At 30.8% G+C, this 21,256-nt stretch overlaps 1 protein-coding gene and 1 long non-coding RNA gene across 4 annotated transcripts; both read right to left on the bottom strand.

Moving 5' to 3' along the window:
- Positions 1 to 133: 133 nt before the first annotated feature.
- On the bottom strand, positions 134 to 20,589 carry LOC115890567. 3 transcript variants are annotated; one of them, XM_030910839.1, is made up of 6 exons: positions 18,840 to 20,589; positions 18,583 to 18,778; positions 17,717 to 17,953; positions 8,249 to 8,499; positions 8,087 to 8,194; positions 134 to 277 (listed from the first exon to the last, which is right to left on the bottom strand). In XM_030910839.1, exons 1-6 carry the CDS (start codon positions 18,954 to 18,956, stop codon positions 155 to 157), a joined length of 1,032 nt encoding a protein of 343 aa, XP_030766699.1. In that variant the 5' UTR covers positions 18,957 to 20,589; the 3' UTR covers positions 134 to 154. The 3 variants fall into 3 exon arrangements, with proteins under 3 accessions (XP_030766699.1, XP_030766707.1, XP_030766713.1); XM_030910847.1 differs by having other exon boundaries at positions 18,625 to 18,778; XM_030910853.1 differs by having other exon boundaries at positions 18,583 to 18,792; positions 18,840 to 18,943.
- Positions 10,936 to 12,747, bottom strand: LOC115890599. The gene is made up of 2 exons (XR_004051666.1): positions 12,678 to 12,747; positions 10,936 to 11,072 (listed from the first exon to the last, which is right to left on the bottom strand). It is a non-coding gene; the product is annotated as an uncharacterized LOC115890599 (long non-coding RNA).
- Positions 20,590 to 21,256: the final 667 nt, after the last annotated feature.

Here is a 21,256-nt window from a genome sequence, read left to right as displayed (position 1 = left end):
TTATTGATTATTGGTAGTATAAAATCGAATAAGAGTAAACTAAGGTGTAATTTGTACCAACAATTTATTTATGTATTTAAGTTAATAGATTTATTTTTCTTTTTTGTGGGTTTTAATTTTAATTTCTAATTAAATTTTACTTGTATAAATTGTTTTAGTATGTCACTGTTTTAAAGGTGTTTATTTTTGAGTCTAGAATATACAATAGCCACTTTTCTTTGAAATCCAAAACTCCAGGTTTATGCTGTAGTCGAAATGTTTCATAATTAAAAGTTATCTAAAAGGAAATTGTAATTTAATAAGTAATTGTAAGAATATACACTTGTGCATCATAAATTGAAGTATATCCAGCAAGCGAATATATGAAGGGTACGGGAAAAAAACCGATGATGTCACAAAACCGACTAACAGAGAAACCGATGATTTAATAGAAAACAATGGCACAGACTACAACTACAAACACGTAAACGTTTACGTACGCATGCGCATTTCTTATATTTTTTATTTTTTATACACGTAAAAGATTCTCTACGTCTACGTATACGTGCCAGCAGCGGCCGACTCGACCGTAGGCCGTTGTTCTCTAATATATTGCCAAATATTATTTTAAAAAAAGTTAAAGATACAAAAATTGATTAATGTATGCGTTATTATTTTGACATCGTTTGTTATATTCAATTACAATTTAATATGTGTTTGGGACTTGGTTCCCAACAAATTAAGTTGGTTACTTAAAAATTCCATAAAATGGACATCATCGTTTTTTTTTTCATATACAGTAGAACTTTGATAGTTAGGACACACATATTGGAACAGCCACAGCCGAATTAATGAAGTATCTGGATTACTGGAGGAATACTTGCATAATGTTATTGTTTCACAATTTTATTGCTTCCAGCCTAAACTCAAAATTTTAAAACACATTTTTATATAAACCAAAACGCAAAAATACTTTATAAATCACATTAAAAGTTCTTTTTATTTTTATAAATTGTTCTTATTGTACCTATGTATATGCAGATATGCACCCATAAGATAACGCAGTTACTACTTACTACTTCCTATACGTACATCCATATTAAGTAACTACGCACTTTAATACACCGTAAATACTTACAGAAAAATGTCAATAAATGTGAAATTATAATTTGAATTGAATTCATTGAGTAATCTATTTGATTTAATTGATTTAAAAAAAAAATCGATTTTTATATGCATACATACTTATCGATTTGCTGCCTCAACAGCCTTCCCTCTCCTTTCAAAAGTAAAATATCAAAACATCGTTTTCCTTTACCCAGTAAATACTTTTTGATAGAGACTTTACAGCATATTGCTAAGTTTCATTTTCAACACAACATTGTTATTCTCAGTTTCATTGAAGTCGTCATTTGTTTCCTTTGTTTCCAGTGCCTAGTATTTTCTCTTCAATTTGTTTCTGCATTATTATCCCCTTCAATCAAACCAGGGAGAAATTCCTTTTCTCCTGAAGTTCATTTACAATTTTTTTTATTTTGTACATGGTTTGATTTTTTTATTTATTCTTGGTAGATATAATTTTTTTGTTTTTGGTATTTCTGATTCTTTTATATCTCAAATATTAAATTTCGGAACGGCAAAAAAATGAAATGTTACATATGGAACAGAAATGTTACGTATCCTTCCTTCCTTGTCAATGCAATCCAATCATACATTTTTTTAGCAAGAGCCTTTTAGTTGGTTCTATCTTTTAGCAATATACGATACTTCTGTTTTCTGTACTACAAAGAAAAGACTACATACTGCATCTAACCGTCCACCGTCTAAAAAAAAATGTGGACTTTCATTCATTTGCCGTTGAATATTGTTGGCATCCGGAATAAAGAGATAAAACTATCAAAATTGTCCGGTTGATAAGACACGCCGAACTGTTGGAGTTCCCGATTTGGCGTGTGTCCGAATTAGACAAGTTCTACTGTATATATACAGGGTGATTCACGTCTATTAGACGTTTATCACGTCGCGACACTTGCTGTTCTGAGAACGCGGCTTCAGAGCTTTAAAGAGAGCCAAAAGAACCAATGAGATTTTCACAAAATTCAATCAGCTGTCGATTTTAAATCTAAATAACTCTCATTGGTTCTTTGAAATGTCAACCAGTGTAGCCAGCGACAGAACCTAGTTCTGAGAACGGGGCTAAAATGTGTCGATGTTTATTGTATTCTATCAAAATTGTTCCTTCTTTTCCTGGATTTAAATAAGATCTGTCAGAGAATTTCAAAAAAAATTCCCACATAACCTTATCGTCAGTGAAACGTGATAACCTGCTAACTCCATTTTTTATGTGAACAAGTTTTTTTATACAATTAGAAAGAGAAAAAATACTCTATAAATATGGAAAGCAAATACATTTTTCCCATTAAAGAAAATTTGCTATTTTAACTCAATAATATCTGCTAACTCCCAGTGATCTGAAATAGCCGCCGAAATGCTGCTATCTCCGTAATTTCCGTTATGATCAGGCTAAAGCAAACACACTGATTCTCAAGCCCCGTTCTCAGAACGACGTCCTGTCGCCAGCTACACTGAATAGAGAACAACGGCATACGGTCGAGTCGGCCTACAAACACTTAAACGTTTACGTACGCATACGCATTTCTTATATTTTTTATACACGTAAAAGATCCTTTACGTCAAATACGTTTAAAATAAAGTAAACGGAGGGTACCGCTTAAATTCCTGTCCCGATATTGAAGGATGGCTATAGAATTTCAATGCATTTCCTACATAAGTCTATCCTTGTGTTGTAGGAGGTTTGACTAAACAAGGATGAACCTATGTCTTGAAACCATTCGACTCGATTTTCTGTCCTCCTTCAATACTGGGACGTAAATCCTCTCATTGCTCTTATGGGGAGGCCGTCGTATATTTTATTTAAACGTATTTGCTTTACGTCTACGTATACGTGCCAGCAGCGGCCGACTCGACCGTATACCGTTGTTCTCTATTGACACTTCAAACGACCAATGGGAGCTGTACTAAATTTAAAATGGAGTACAGCTCCCATTGGTTGTTTGAAACGTCAAACTGTGTCGTCAGCGACACGACGTCGTTCTGAGAACGGGGTTTTAAGATACAGTTTGACGTTTCAAACAACCAATGGGAGCTGTACTAAATTTAAAATTGACAGCTGTTTGAATTTTGTACAAATCTGATTGGTTTGTTTGAAATGTCAAACTGTGTCGCCAGCGACACGACAAAAGAACCAATCAGATTTGTACAAAATTCAAACAGCTGTCAATTTTAAATTTAGTACAGCTTCCATTGGTCGTTTGAAGTGTCAATCAGTGTCGCTGTCGACACGACGCAGTTCTGAGAACGGGGCTTTACTCGTATGTTTCTTTAGTACAGTACGTCGATCCAGGGTCGCACTAGGCCAAAGGGGCCCGAGTGGCAATGTAAGGAGGGGCCCGTGTGGATTTTTTTGCGTATTTTTTCGCCTTACGTTTTGGTCAATTTTTCCCTATTATATACAGGGTGAGTCTTAAATAAGTGCAACTATTTTTAGGGGTAGTATATTTCAACCCAAGAAACACGATTATGAGGTTTTTTGCTCGAAATTCGGAATTTAAAAAAAAAAATTTGGAAATTTTTTAATTTTTTAGTTTAAAAGCATACTTCGTTTGTAATATGGCAACATAGGTAGTAGATTAAATTTATAAGAAAGAAAATCTAATGATTCTCAAAATTATAGCAAAAAATTATAAATTTAACTCGGTTGTTTTGTATTTATTTGAAAAAACGGTAAAGAGAAAATATTATGTTTCTTTTATCGAGATTTACCAGCCCTGAAAATATTTGCACTTATTTAAGACTCACCCTGTATAGAAATCAGGGAACTACCCTAATGCAAGGTAAACCAATCCAATGCAAATGCCATAATGCAATGCAAAAGCAAATATTGTTAACAGTAAATAATGAACTATAAAGGGGGCCCGCGAAGGCCGGGGCCCCCTAATAGTTATATATATATAATATGGCCAGTCCGACCCTGCGTCGATCCGTTCTGTAAATACGGGGCTGTGTACGGGGTATCCGTAAAGGGTAAGGGGAAAAACGAAATTCTCTATATACGAGTAATTCATCGGCGTGCTATAAATAGTTTAAATAACATTACTTACTTGTACAAGAATTCTCATAATACCTAATCAGTTTTATATTTTTCAACGTTTTTCCACGTAAATGATACATAATTTTTATAAAAATTAAAAAAATAAATAGAAAAGTAATCAAAATTTAATAAAATCACGCACTGTTTTCCAAGCTCGGTCTACTCTACTGTTGTATAAAAATTAGGATAAGCATGGAAGGCTTCTACCATATCTTCTAAGAATTATAAGTTTAATTTTTAAATTATTTTCATATTCATTAAGTCTAAAATGCTGCTACTTCAGTTCTTTAACAATGCATTAAAAATTTATTAGTTTTTGGACTTGTATGTTTTGCTCTCTTTCTAGACCGACGATATTATAAATATATGGTTATGAATATCATATTTTTTAAATTTAATTGATTATTTCTAAATCTGTTTGGGTAATATTCAATTCCATTTTCAAAATTTCAAACAGTAAAGGTTGCTATGTCCAGAAGTATATTTTTATTTCTTATTTCTGCAAGACGAATATCTGCTATCTCCCTATTGTGTCTGAAAAAAATTACTTAACACGAAATGTCCAGTTTTATTGTTCACCAGCAAATAAAATTCTTATCTCTTTATCATATTATCGCATGAAAATACTTCCTACATATGTACATATTTTTTTGTACCGTTTTTGTACCTCTCCTGTTGAAACTGTTATAGTTATTTATAAAAAACAGCTTAAAATAACAGCTTAAAAATAACAGGTTTCTTTATTTTACTGCTAAATATCTGAAAGAGTATGAGGCGGTCACCGCCAGGCGTATTAACGCAGTTGCAAGTTGCAACAATGACGTGCTCGGTGGTAGTATTTCCAGGGTGTCAAAACATTTCTAAATATCGATTGTTATCTAAAATACCTCTCTAAAAACGGTGGTTGTTTACAAATAAGGGCTGTTTACAAATTGCGATATAAAAAAAGCCAAAATTCCGCCACTCGTCTATACCTATACATTCCGATCTACCTACGCCCTGCCGCTCGATCCGCGTAGATCCTGAATTGCGTAGCAGTGTACAGGGTGCATCTCACTCGACGGGCGAGAAGCTCTTAGTTATGATTTTACCATTTGCGGTCAAAAAATAGCAATATAAGAAAATGTGTAGTATATTCTTCATAAGTAAACCAACTACACACTAGAATTCGAATTAATTTTACACTTAAACTAGCTTGTACCCGCGACCTCGTTCGCGTCGAATTAATAATTTCTAATGGTGATGATAAAGCAAAACAAGAATTTCCATTAACATACAAACTGGATAAAATTTTCTCACATTTGCCAAAAATAAGCTTTAAACGTCGGGCAGTTTAAGCAGAATCGTGGTTAATCAATTACTCAACTTTTTGGAACACCTTGTATGATTTTTTTAAAAAAATTCAAAATATGTAAAAAAACAAAATAAATTATGCGTGTCCAGGCGTTTTCCCGAAAGACTAACCGTTTTTTAAATAACAAATATTGTAATATTTGAGGGGCGTTTTCACCCTGTTGGAATTTGAGATTCGAGAAACCCCTCCTTATCGAACCTCAACCCCACAGTCAATCCGTTTGCCAAAAATTAGCTATAACGTCAAGCAGTTTAAGCAGAATAGTGATTACTCAATGGTCATATTTTATGAAACACCCTGTATATATTTTTAAAAAATCTTAAAATATGTAAAACAACATAATAAAATATATGTGTTTTAAGAGTTTTTCCGAAAAACTCACCGGTTTTTAAATAAAAAATATTCTAATATTTGAGGGTAGTTTCACTCCCTTAGAATTCGAGTTTCGAAAAATCCCTTCTTATCGAACCTCTACACCCTAAAGTCAATCCGTTTTCCAAAAATCGGCTTTTTACTTCAATGGCTTTAAGCAGAATCGTGATTAATCAATGACCAGATTTTTCAAAACATCCTGTATACATTTTTAAAAAATCTTAAAATATTCTGAAAAATTTTCAGAATAAATAAATACCTAAATATTGAAACTTAATAAGTAAGTACTGAAACATACAGCGCCATAATATCTCGACCTCCGCCCGTTATGCTCGTAACAGGTTGAAAAACAATGTATCTAAAACAACTGATGCGTTATTCTCCAACCTGTTTCGAACCTCCATCGACAATCGACCGATGCAACAGCGTTCCTTTCTCACTCCTGTTATCTCGACCGCCAGGCGTTATGCCCGCAACTGTTTCAAAAAACCTGCTTCTTTTATATCCTATTATTTTTAAGCTGTTGTAAGCCCAATACGACCATCGACGGTATCGGCCGAAGCAGCTACGTTCGCCGTAGCGCATTCCCCACTCCGTTGTCCGTTGTCTCGCCGCCTGTATCGATGGTTGACGAAATAACATGTTTTCCATCCATACAGTGATGCCACTTCTACCGATTTTTCGGTAGATCTACCGATTTGGCAATCTATCTACCGATCTACCGAAAAGTCTATATTTTCTACCGATTTTCATTCTTCGGAATATTTTAGTGTCATAGATATTAAAAACGAATGTTGTAATAGAATTTGTATGAAATATCTAATGAGTTATATTTTCTTGAATCACAAATACGCAAATTACAGTACACCTATTATCAGGGAAAGTTTCTTTGTTTTGTCAAGGCCTTGTCTATTATAATCAAGGGTCAAGGGTAAACTCTTTACTTTTTACACTTATTTTTGTATAGATGTCCCTGGCAATTATTGTTTTCACCTCTTCCGTTATCGGCGAAATCCCGATTTTTGAAAACTATAAAGAAGACTTTAAGTTTCAATTATTAATATATTTTAAGTACATTTTATTCTAGGTTTGAGGTCAGGTGTATTATTATTTATTGATAAAAGAAAAAAATATATTTTATGACGTTTCGACCAATAACTTTTTCTTTTTCATATTGGGTCTTTTTCAAATTGATTGATAATCTTCTACTTGTTCGATCCTGAACGTAAATTTGTTAAAACTTATACTACTTTTTAAAAATGGTCGAAACGTCATGAAATATTTCTTTTTTCTTTTATCAATAAATAATAATTAATGGATTAAATCTCTAAAATATTTATTTACACCTGACCTCCAACCAAGAATAAAATTTACTAAAAGCAGACTAAGTAGAGCTTGTGCTTTTTTAGGGATAAAGGGATCAAAAAGAATCAAATTTCTAAAAATAATTGAATTGTATGATGAAATGTATGATGATGAAAATTGTATAATAAGTAGTAAACTTAGTAAACTATCTATGTATTTAGTGAATTCGACTATTGCTAAATGAGTATTAAGGACCTCGGTAAAAATTAAATTCTCAAAAGTATTAAAAAATATTTTTGAATAGCTTTAGGCAGTATATACTTGGAGAGGCTTTGCAAGAGCATCTATTAAAAAAATTCTAAAACGATATTTATTAATTTATTTAAGAGTTTCCTCCTGTGTATTCATGTTTAATATACAATTTTGTGTTGTTTGTATTTTTCAAGCATCTTTTTATACCCCAAAAACGACTTACTTTGGACACTTCTTAATAAAACCACGTGTTAATTATCCAGTCTACCGATTTCTACCGAATTTTGACCAAGATTTCTACCGATAATAAAATTTTGGTCGCGGCAACACTGCATCCATACTAGTTGTTTTTTGGAATTGCTTTGAGCAGCATAGAATTTCGTAGCGGTGCAAAGCGCCGACGTTTTTCGTTTCACGAGCGGCCGATCTCTACGTGTCGTTATTTTATATCTGTTATTTTTTAGAAGTAGTAACGGTTGCGTTATGTTATTTATAAATAATTGTTATAAAATAACAGATAGTTAAATAACAACCCATCACTACTCTCCTGTAAAATTTGGAATAATGGAGTTAGCAGTTTATCACATTTCACCGGCGTTATATAGTTTGAGAAACCCTGACCTAGACCTAGGTTATACACAATATTTTCTTACATCTACTGGACAATATTTCGGTTTTATTTTACAAACTTCGATTCTAAAATAAATACTAGCGGTCGCCTGTGCTATGGGATATCTCCATGTCGGTAAACTATAAATAGCCTAAAATTATATTTTAGAAATAAATGATTTTAAAACTTATATTGCACATTTTACTTGGTATTTATGTATCTCGGAACATTTAGTTGACATCGCCCCTTGATAATAGATGACGTAAAGCCAGTCTTCTTCAGTTTGAAACGATGCTAAATACTCGTCTATTTTGTATGCGCCTTGTTCAATAGTAAAGTTCTCTACTGTAGGCCAGGAACTAAACGACCTCGTACTTTCCACGTACGAAAATTCAAAAGAATTTTTATATTTTTTTACTTCCAATGATTGCCTTTCAGTTTGATCTGCAGTCACTTCTAAAAATAATCCTTTAATATTTAAATTTTTGTATTTTGTATCTAATACAGTAAGAAATAGGGTGATTCACGGCTATCGTAGGTTAGACGTTTATGGAGAACCGTTATCTATCTACATTATTTTCAGAGCTACAGTGATGCCTTATCATTAATAGTAGTAGCCTTGTTTATATATTAATAGTTAGTCAATGTGCCTGTATAAGTCGATGCTGCCAACTGGTGGCAGAAATTAAAACGTAAAAAGGGGCGGAGACTATTGAATTTGGCAAAGAAGTAGGGACTAGGAATTCTTCGAATTTAATTCTCGGTAAAGAATAAAATATCTTATCTGATTCGAACCGAATTTATACCTCAAAGCGTTATTTACATTTTTTATTTTTGGACATGGATTTATATTTATTTTGATTTTCATGGCCACTTGTTGGATACTAAAGTATGATATTAGGTATATAAATATTTTATTTTTAGATGGATAATTAAAGAATATAATATGAAACTATACCTACCTACGTCTGTAACTTTGTAAAAAGTGTGGCGGATTTAACATAATGTTTTTTTTAAAAGTAACATCCTATTTTATTTTAGATTCTGTGTAAAATTCTATTACTTTTTTTACGTATATTTCTTGTATAATGGTGTAAGCTAAAACTAGTTTTATAGTTTTATAATATTTCAATTTGTTGATGAAGAAAAAATATTAGATATTTATATGTAGATATTTAAGGTAGATGCTACAGGGTGTTCAATATATATTTTTGAAATTCGACTACGTATTTAAAATAGAAAAATATCTGCAGATTCTTTCAATGACGCAGCCTATACTGAGTGTTTTTTCAAAAGCGGTTCACCTCTATAACTTTTTTATTTTTTCAGATAAAAAAATTAAATTCGGGGTTTACCAAATTCGGAATGTTAGTAGGTATATGACATAAATCGAGATTGATTCGTATTCCGTTAGTTTCGGTCACTTCCTGTTTCACCGGAAATGTATATGTACGAGTACATTTGATTTTTAAATGGTACCCTCGGTATTTTTTATACTTTATTTGATAGAAAATGACATTCTGAATAGAATGACATATATCATATGTCAACATTTTCATTTTCAATTTAAAAAAATAGCATTTTAAAATTCAATCTAGTGTCATGGCTGTGTTAAAACCATTAATTTTTAATCAAGGAGCTTCGGAAAAATTGATTTGATTGTCTAATATTTTTTGTGTCTTTTTCTTTTTGGTACCTGGTAAATATAGGTAATTTGGTACCACACACTTCGTATATCGAGTCAAACTGTCGTTACCTTTACGACCGGTTACATGTTGTTTTTTATCATGGCACTCTAGATTGTAATTTAAAATACAATTTTTTAAGTAAATATGTCAAAAGTTGACATTAAATTATTCTATTCACAATGCCATATTCTGTCAAATAAAGTAAAAAAATACCGACGGTACCATTTAAAAACCAAGTTGTAGTCATTTCCGGTGAAACAAGAAATAACCGAAACTAATTGAATACGTCAATCAAGCCACTTTTGAAAAACACCTGGTATATTATATTTTTTTCTGATAGATTTTACAAAATTCTTCAATTTCTATTAATAATGTCTTATAACTACATAAATTACTTTAATGCAATTTTTGTTTTGTCATGGCAAAACTTGTTATAGTGTAAATGAAGTAAAAGAAGGATAAAAATTGAAAAATTCAGAACAGATTGCAAGCTGTATAGAGTATAGATGTACTTAATATACTTTCTTAACAAATGTTGAAAGGTTTTGTAAAATCACTAGAAAAAATAATAATATATAGGATCAGCCAAAAAAACTGTTTGAACACAGTGTAGCATCTAACTCCAAGTATTTTTACATATATCTTTTTCTTCACCTATGTAAAACACTCCTACCAAATTTGTGTAGCCCAACTTCGGAAACAACTGACAATTATGTAACATAGGAATAATTTTTTTTGCAAATACTAACGTTATTTATAAAAAAAAGTTATAGAATTTTAGGCAGAATCAAAAATAAAATAAGAGTTATAAATAAGAGTTTTGCATTAAAAAACATGTTACATTATATCTGCCACATTTTTTGAAGCACCCATTATACTCAAAAATAATATTTGAACTTTATCTCTTAAGATTCTCTATACCCTTTTTTTTGAATTCCCAAAACAAACGAGATAATTAACTTTATTTATTTCCTGATATCTCATTTTATAATATTTCGGAAGAATCAATCAGGTATCTTATTTTTATAATTATTAGAAATAAATCGGATTTAAAGGATAAGGGATATATGTAAGTGTATACCATACGATAAAAAAAAACGGCGTCAGAGGTGGCTTGGAAATGAATATCGATGTCATATATTTGTACGTAAACAAATAGACGCCGTTTTTTTTTCGCTCATACCGTATAAGAAAACAAATTTAATAAAACAAACGCATTTATTAATATATGTATATAGATTTACATGGTATGAAAAATTCGCATTATAATCTCTGAAGGTCCTACCATGGTCCCACCAATGGTTGGTTAAAGTGGCGAGTACGACCACTTAGCAGTCACACCTATAATAAGTTAATAAAATATGAATATAATAAACAAACTTATTTCTTTTAGATTTTTTAAAAGCGAGTTATATGTGTTAAGTGGTTTTTGATTATTTTAGACTAATTTTTTTAGACATATGATTATTTTAGACCAAATTGTCTGCCCACTGAAACGTCTTTCAAAATTATAATGTAGGAAATTATTAATATGTTTTAATTGGGAATACTTTTAGAAAGTTTCATTTTCACCAAACAAAACTACGTATGTATAATAAATTGCAGTATAATCAACTATAATGCATGATATATACTGGTGGCGTCAAAACTAGATGTTGGGTTTTTCTCGATTATTTCAAAGAGAACTCCACATTTTATGACATAAACGTATTTTTTTTTTTCCAACTTTGTTTTGAAAAATAATTTTTAAATCCAAATAATCGATATTTATACAGTAATGTCCTCTTTTGGAATACATAATTATTTTCAGCTGCAGCGAAAAAATAAATAATATTTACTGCTACGCCAAGTAAAAAAATAATTAGGAAAATATTTTAGGCATCTAATTCTTAATTTTTGTCGCTGATAAATATGTAGATACATCACTTTTAACGACAAACCTTACTAATAAAAATTGCAAAAAACAAATCATGTTTATTCTCAAAGAGACAATTATTGAGAACAATTCAATAACTATTAATTTGGGATATAGATCTTAACAAAACAAAAGTTGGATAAAAGATTTGTTGATTTATGATATAAAATAAAGTGTTCCATTTGAAATAGCAAAGAAAAATATAATATCTAGTTTTGACTCATCCTGTATATAATACAAAAAAAATAATATAAAGAAAATTTAAACATATAAATAATTTAGGAATTTAGCATATTTTTATATAATTATATGAAGAGAACATTACCTTAAACTAGTTCCAGTAAAAAACTTCCATATTATTTATTTTTAACTTAGAAAGGGCTTTAAATATATATTTTATAATATGAACAAAAAAATTTAATCCAAAAATGGTCAAAATGAACTCTATACGATTACGACATTATAGTATTTTCTGGAATGACAATTTTTTGACAAATTCACCAAGAAAAAATAAAAAATATAGCCTTTCTTTTGACAAACTATACAACTAAAGTAAATATGTATTTAAATCTATGAATCATCCTGTATATCTATAAAAATACCTCCCTGTTAAATTTATGCTACTTTTGCATGCAAGCATACCTATTTTACCAAAATATGATTTGAGTGAAAATATAAAATAGGAAATCTGATATGAAGCTTTATCTAAACACAGGGTTGACTGTAGATAAACAATATTTTACGTTATTAATTAAGAAAAATTATAAAATACACAATATATCTGACAGTTCCAAAAAAGCAAAGAAAGAAATGAAACATAATTTATAGCATAAAATCAGTATTTTTAAATTTTTAAGTCAACTGGCCATTATCGTTTAATCTATCTATCAATCTATCAAATTTAATGTTTATTATTAAACTTATCTCAGACTCTCTATGAGGTAAAACTCTAAGATAAAAACTCTAAAAACCAAGTGATTTAAAACAAATTTATATGAATTTAGAAATAAATATGAACAGTATTTACTCACCTGTAATACAGATGCTTTTTGTTTAATTAAATATGTTTCAAAATATTATCCAGCAGGTACAAAATACACATTACACACATCACGTAAACACAACACATAAAACTCATAAAATAATAGTTTGTAATCCAAATATTCAAAAATACTGTTTCGTTTCTTCGTGAGGGACAAAAAAAATTGATTTTTTTAATTATTTAGATATGCATTAAGGTATATTTCAACTCAAAAGCTTATAAATAATTATTTTTTAAGACATAACCTAAACGAAACGCAGAAGTCAAGAAAGATAAACAAAACTGCCGAATTTAGAAACGAATATGACTTTTTCCTTTTTCTTGTCACAGTTGAAACAAACAAGGATAAAGCTATTTTCGTAAAACATGCGTGAGACGTGCTAATAAGTAGCCTAAAGCCCCGTTCTCTGAACTGCGACTGTCGCCAGCGACACGACAAAGAAACCAATCAGATTTGTACAAAATTCAAACAGCTGTCAATTTTAAATTTAGTACAGCTCCCATTGGTCGTTTGAAGTGTCAATCAGTGTCGCTGTCGACACGACGTGCAGTTCTGAGAACGGGGCTTTAAGCCCGTTCAGCTGTTTGAATTTTGTTTTGTACAAATCTCATTGGTCCTCTTGACGTGTCGCTGGCGACAGTCGCTGTTCTGAGAACGGGGCTTAAAGTAGCCCAATAAGCCCCGTTCTCAGAACTGCGTCGTGTCGCTGGCGACACAGTTTGACATTTCAAACAACCAATGGCAGCTGTACTAAATTTAAAATTGACAGCTGTTTGAATTTTGTACAAATCTGATTGGTTCTTTGTCGTGTCGCTGGCGACAGTCGCAGTTCTGAAGCCCCGTTCTCAGAACTGCGTCGTGTCGACAACGACACTGATTGACACTTCAAACGACCAATGGGAGCTGTACTAAATTTAAAATTGACAGCTGTTTGAATTTTGTACAAATCTGATTGGTTCTTTTGTCGTGTCGCTGGCGACAGTCGCAGTTCTGAGAACGGGGCTTGAGAACGGGGCTATAGATGTGACCTCGCGCCCTTCCATTTTTGAACGATGGGCGGGTTTAACGGATTCCCCTCAAAGAAAATCGTAGGGGAATACAAAAATGCAAAACGGGCAAGGCGCCATCTAGAATACAGGATTTTACTAAGCCCTCATTGTATATCTATTTATACATAATCAAGGGTAGTAGCATCTTCTTTGTATTTTGTTAAACGAAGCACCCGGTATATTATTACATTTTTCGAAACTACTTCCATTTTTCATAATTTTTCTATAGTACTATCCTATATTAGAGATAAAAATAAAACGTGTAAAATTGACAAAAACTTGATATTGCTAAGCATTTGTTAATCATAAATTCGGCATATCGAAAGCTGAAATTTGGTTTACAGTTAAGGAAAGTCGATAATCGATCTGTCTAAATCAATAGATTGGATATCACCATATACTCCTACGAATATTATTTATATAGATATCACCATTGTCTCGTATTCATAATCAAGTTGTTATAAATAATTTCCTGAAATTCCATTCCACAGATTTTTGTTGCTTTAAATTCAATTAATTGTATTTCGTTAAAAAAACAAAAGACTAATCAAATTTCAACGATATACCATGTTTCTATACCTAAACGTTCCAGGTTTTTAGGTAGAGCTGTTTAAAAATTAATAATTCTATTACAGTTTTATTTCAGGAATTTAGTTAATATGACAATTTTAGAAATTTAACCAGTAAAATCTAAGGGTACACACAAGGTACAAACATAGTGAGGTATCTCGATGCGATGCTCGCCGCGATGCGTCCTACGCGCAAGTTTTTTTAGAGATTCGAATGAAATTTTGAGGGTAAAAGTTACTATAAGTGCATGTATTTAGCATTAAAATATGTATTTTAATGCTAAAAAGTGCCGATAAATTCATCAGGGACGTGCATATACATACTGGAATATTTTTCAAAAAAAAAGTGCGCCACTGACTTTTTCATATCATATAAAAATTGTATAGGCCGTTTAATGTCAATTAAAAGGCATGTCTTAATATTTTGTCAAATTCGGCCTCGTTGATGAGATAAACACAATTAATAAAATAAAAATAAAAATAAAATTAATAACTATTTTACCTAATTTATTATTAAATATTATTACTATTAGTCCAACCTATACAGCAATTTCAAATAAAAAAATAATGGTATTTAAGATAACTACAAAAAGCCTAATTTTTGATGAGGAATCAATGATCACTTATTTAAAACTTAAAAGTTAACGATATTAATTTTTTTTAAAGGTTGCCATTAAAATTGGATCAAGACAAATTAATAAAATTGCATCAAGGAGGCCGAAATCTCATCAAGGAGGTCGAAATTGGCAAAATATCAAGAAACTTTTAATCGGCATTAAACTGCTTACACGATTTCGCAAGAGAAAAAAAGTCAGTGGGGTACATGTTTTTTTTTTAGAAAAATATTCCATTGATATGCAAAATAAATCTTATTTTTACCTGAGGAATCTCCTCACGAGAGATGGCACATGTTTGATGAAACCGTTGTATACCCTGTATATCTAAATCCGGGGTTTTCCCGGAGATACCAGACGCCTGACAACCCTAATATGGGGTCAGTTCTAAACTGATGATATAGATTAGGATTAACCATCACTATTAGTTTCTATAACTACATATAATAACTATATAAATACATCCTGATACATACTTCAGGTTTGCACTTAAACAAAATTCTCAAGTTTTTTATTCTCGGAGCTACAGATGCCCGACGTACTATTGCCGGACCCTGTATATGCGTTGTATACGTCGCAGGCGTATCAAATAATTCGGCATTTTGCAAAAATATTAGGCGTTTTAAACAAAAGAGGGACATTTTTATAGAAAGAGCCTATCTGTTTTCAGTTGCTTTGCAAAATGCCTAATCAGAATGAGACAAATTAAACGATGATATTTGCTGGCCATTTCTTTAAAAAGACCGCTCGTTTTCAGTCAATCTTCAAAATGCCCAATGAATACTAATCAGATTGCGCAAAACATTTTACATGGGATCGGTATATATAACTAAACCAAGGACATTTCTTGAACTTCTCTTTCAACATTAGGACATAATGGCACTGATGATTCTGTTAGTTACTATGTCTACTAGAAGTGTACAGAAAATATCGTCATTGTTTAATATGCCCAATTCTTGTTAGGCTTTTTGCAAAGAGACTGAAAATAGGTAGGCTTTTTGTTTTTCTTCTTTTGTTTAAAATGCCGGCGTTTTATAATATGCCTAGTCTATTTGCAGAAAGCCGGAATATTCTATACGCTTACAACTATAATTTAATACATTTAATAATTACAATATAATATTTGGTCAGTTTCAAACTGATCCGTAAAAAAATTAGGTTCAACTATTACTAGTTTCTAAAGTATATCTTGGCATGTTTTAAACCAAATATGCCTTATGCGTTGTATATGTCGCAGGCGTATCGAATAACTCGGCATTTCGCAAAAAGACTAGACATATTATAAAACGCCGGCGTTTTTAACAAAAGAAGAATATTTTACAAAGAACCTATCTGTTTTCAGTCGCTTTGCAAAATCCTTAATGAAAACTAGTCAGATTGCACAAAACATTTTACGCGGGATTGGTATAACGGTATAATTAACCTAAATTTATCCAACGACATTTCTTAAACTTCTCTTTCAAAATTTGAAAATAATGGCACAAACAGTGATTCTGTTAAATAGAGTATAGTTTAATTCATTTCATTTTATAGTTAATTAATTTTATTCTAAAAGAAAGTAAAGTTCGAAAAGTACACAGAATCGAATTACAGAGTGTAATAATGATTGACAGAGTATAATGATGATTGACAGCATTTTAAATGAGATATTAAAACCTTAATACATATATATTATATTAAAACCCTTAATATAAACTTGATATATTAAAACTTTTCAGGATTCAGTTGTTTTCGTCTAAACATAATAAAATTTTGACATAAATAATTAGTTTTAAAGCGTAAATTATTCAATGCTTATGCTATAATATTAAATTATCAATGCTTATATATGCTCATAGCTGACTAAATTTTGATCGTTTTTTAATCTGCCTGGCCTTGATTCTCGATTTGGCATTTTCTAAAATGACTGAAAACAGGCAGTCTTTTTGCAAAAGTGTACAGAAAATATCATCGTTGTTTAATATGCCTAATTCTGATTAGGCTTTTTGCAAGTGACAGAAAATAGATAAACCTTTTGTAAAAATTCCTTCTTTTGTGTAAAAAGCCGGCGTTTTATAATATGCCTAGTCTTTTTACAAAAAGCCGGATTATTCTATACACAATATAATTTTTGTTCAGTTCCAAACTGATCCGTAATAGGGCCAAACATCGCTAGTTTCTTATGCATATCTCGCGTATGTTTTAAACCAAATATCGCGGGTGATCTGGCAAATGCTCCTATCTGCCATTTTTTTTTCAAAATTGAGATTATTTTAGCATAATGTTCTGTGAGTCATTATGCAGGAATTGACAAAAGGTAATATCTGAAAATAAAAGAAAAGAAAACTTCCTATCTGAAACCAGCTGTTATTCTGGTCACACAAACTCCTATCTACTTATTTTGATTAAACAGCAAAAGCTCCTATCTATAATCAGGTGATATTAAGAAGCAATTTCTCCTATCTTCATAATAAAACTATGAAAGCAAATTATCCTATCTTACTTTTACCACAAGCAAAACGTCCTATCCTTTATAATCCTAAAATACAAATAATCCTATGTGCCATTTTATCAAAAGCAAAAAATCCTATCTGATTTAATAAACAAGTTTACAGTTTAATTGCTTCCAAATAAATAGTATTTAATAGAAAACATACATTATAATGTATTTTCAATAGCCCAGCCTTCTAAGTCGTTCCGTTTTTGAAAATACCGTTTTTATTGCCTCCTGTAAAGTTATTGTTTCAGTAGATAGGAACATTTGCCAGATCACCCACGATATGGCATTGTATACACAATATAATTTTTGTTATTACCTTCTGATTCGGCTATAATACTGTCTACAAACTCCTTAGCAAATCTGACATGATCGACAAATTCACTACAGTTAACGTCGCCATCCTGCACTACACTGTTGGAAAATCTAATTCTCGATGCTCTTTTCACAGAATCTTCTGATCTTACAGAAGGTAATCTGGACATCCGACTATTCCATATTGCTATTGAACCCCTATTTTCTTCCATTTCCTTGTCTTCATCTTCTTCGTCTTGCTCTTTAATTGCATTGTTGGATTTACTGCCGTCTACCCAGTGGCGGACTAAGCCTGTCGAGGGCACGGGGCGGCAAAGCAAAATGTGACCCCCAGAATACAAGTCATACTGTGCATTGGTTGTAATTTAAAATGTTTATTGAGGAAAAATAAATAATGAAACCATTGAAATATAACTTAATAGCTAAAATAAATAAATTCAGTCTCAAGTTTATATTGATAATTTTAATCTTTAAAATTATAAAAAAATAATCATTCGATATTTTAAACAAAGAAAATTACCCCTTAATTTAATTTCCTAAATAGAAAAATGGCATTGGCCATTACTGGGGCTAGATAATTGATAATTAAGTAAATATCTGCTTCCATTTATACTGTTTATAGTTTGCGTATACGTATGGTTTGCATACTCTAACGACAAATTGGCTTCATAACTGCTGAACATATATTGGACCTTATTTGCCAGTTGAATAAAAAATTACTTTTAAGGATTGGAGGTCTCTTAGAAGAGGCCGGGGGCGGGCCGCCCCATCCCCCCGTCCTTACACCGCCACTGCGTCTACCATTTCCTCATTAGACTTTTACTACTTTCTAACATTTTTCTTTAGTTGTGCTGTCAACGTTTTTCGTACCTTTAAACGTTTTTCCTTTATTTGCGTTGCTAGACTTACTACCTTCTACCGATCCTTCTTTTATTGTGTTGCTAGATTTATTATCTTCTACTATTTTGGCGTAAGCTTCTAAAACGGCAACATCATCTGTATGTGACATTTCAGGAACATCGGCGGTAGACGGCGATATGAGAGCTTTACTACTGGGAACGCTAATCTGATCAAACAAAACTGAATAATATAATGGTACACAATATACAACAACGGCCACAACATACCATTATACAGAAGTCCTCTAAACAGTGATATTCATGATTCACCTTAGATGTATCTCTAGGGATAGTGCTTTGGTTTTCAGAAATTTCTCCAGACTTCTTTTCACTTTCAAGTTCCATTTTTTTTCCAATTAACAAAAAAAAAACAAGAAAAAAAACTTTTAAATACTTGTCATTATTGACATATTTCAAAATAGATAACGGATGTCAAATTTAGCACAATAGAAGGCTATGTGGATGCTAAAGTCGCCTATGATAAAACATGAAAAAATGTAAATAAAACCTCTTGTATTTAATATTTTATGAATAAAACTACAAAATAGATCAAATAAATTTATTTATTTTTTTAGGGGTCATAATAATTGGTACCCGTTATACAAAATAAAAATTGCTTGTAAATCTAGAGCGATTTTATCACTACATACATTAATTTATAAATATGAAAATCTGAATATGTAGGTACTGATAACTGAATTAATATCTAAATTCTCAAATAACTGGATGCGAGTAGTGTCCTATACCATCTTTGCACTAAATTACTGATAAAATTTAATTTCATAAATCACTAACAAATGAGACATCTACATATATTGTACTTAATATGATGAATGAATAATATATGAATTTTAAATCTAAAAATACTATAAAATAGTGTGCAATAGAAGTGGCACTACTCTTAAAGCTTAATCCATTTAAAAAAATGTTAAAGAAGAGTGATATTTTTTAAAGGTCTGCAATAGGTATGTGCAACTTAATAAAACAAAAAGTTAATAGTTTACTGATATTTTATAATATGCATGCGTGAAGTTCATAAAGCGCCTTACGATTAAGACCTACTTTTTTGAATATTACATTAATACTTTTATACCAGACAAATAAAATTAAAACAAAAATATAGAATACAATATTCTATAGACATTTATCTATTGTTAAATGAATTTATTTTATAGAATTTTCCTATTTATAATATATATAATTTTTTTTCAATATTGTTTTGACTTTATTAGTCGACATAATTCTTTATTTATTGGCCCCATGATGAGAGCCTTCCCACGAGATACCACAGTAGCAAAATATACATATATCTTGTATTTTAAAAATATCCTTATTTCAAAAATAAACCGATTTTTTTCAAGAGACGAAATGTAATGTATAAAATGTAACTTACGATATTGTCTTTACTTAAAAACACAAAGTTGCTGCAAAGTTGCTTAAACTATACAATTTGTATGTTCCATTGCTTATTCATGAGATATAGGAATATATATTAATACTTTTAAGGGTCTCTTTATATTATAAAAGTTTAATATTCAGAGTATAATTTTTCATTTTATATCAGTGTTCTTGATGCGATGAGTATAATTTTCGGCTAGGTTTAAATGGCTTTACACATGAAATATTTTTACTTAATAATAATTTTCCTTTAATAAAAAAATAAAACATGAACATCGTGAGTAATTAATTCATTCAAAAATATTGAAAGTAAAGAATTAATAAAAGTTATCCTACAGAATATAGCTACGCTGAAGCGACAATAAGCGTCGGTTAATTTGATGTATTAGACAGTTAAAACACGGCCAAAGACTATAGACAAAGTATACGTAAACGTATCCTTTCACATGTACGCTTGCGCAGTGAGGAATTTACTTGCGTAAAACGCAAACGTATAAATTCAGATCCATAAAAAATATCTGGTTTCAATAGCTGGCTGAAATTTTCAGGCTATTGTAACAGAATATGGTCCTATTTTAATATAATAAATTAATTAAATTGTTCTAAACGTTAGTTCTTCGTCAAAATCCATATGGGGATTCTCAAAGCTGGAATTTAAGTAAACATATCCTATGAACAAAAGTTAAAAAGCGTTTCTACTTTCCAATATTTTTTATTACTAAGAGCATTTTAGGTTTTAAGGGGACTAAGTACTTCTTATAATTCCTGTTAATGTTTTTTAATCCTTCAATATTACTTTTGTAAATTTAATGTGGAATCTATGGAATAAAAATGTGGAATCTATGGAATATAAATTTTTAAATACTTTATATGTTAAATTCGTTTTAAATAAAAAAGCATTTTACAACACAGTTAAAGAAATATAATATATATCCTGTAAATTACGTACCCAAAGATACGTATACGTTTTGTGCCATGCTTTAACTGCCTATTAATTTCTATAGTCCTAAATTTGACTTTAAAACAATATATTTTGACAATTAAACTTATGTACTTGTACATTCAAAATACTGATTTGTTTATATACCTATTTTATTGAGATGTTTTATTTTAAATTTAGTAAATATAAACTATACAATTTAAAATGAGGCGGAGTCTCATGTGTCTGATATCCGACGATACGTTATTATTAGATTAATTTTAGTTTTTTAAATTTAGTGCATTCTCATGCTTCCATTTATCGCATA

The sequence above is a fragment of the Sitophilus oryzae genome, unplaced genomic scaffold (genome assembly GCF_002938485.1).
Source record: "Sitophilus oryzae breed Bouriz unplaced genomic scaffold, Soryzae_2.0 scaffold_1178_pilon_pilon, whole genome shotgun sequence".
Classification (NCBI taxonomy): Eukaryota; Metazoa; Arthropoda; class Insecta; order Coleoptera; family Curculionidae; genus Sitophilus; species Sitophilus oryzae.
The sequence above is the reverse complement of the archived record's forward strand: the minus strand, read 5'-3'. Positions and strand labels throughout refer to the sequence as shown.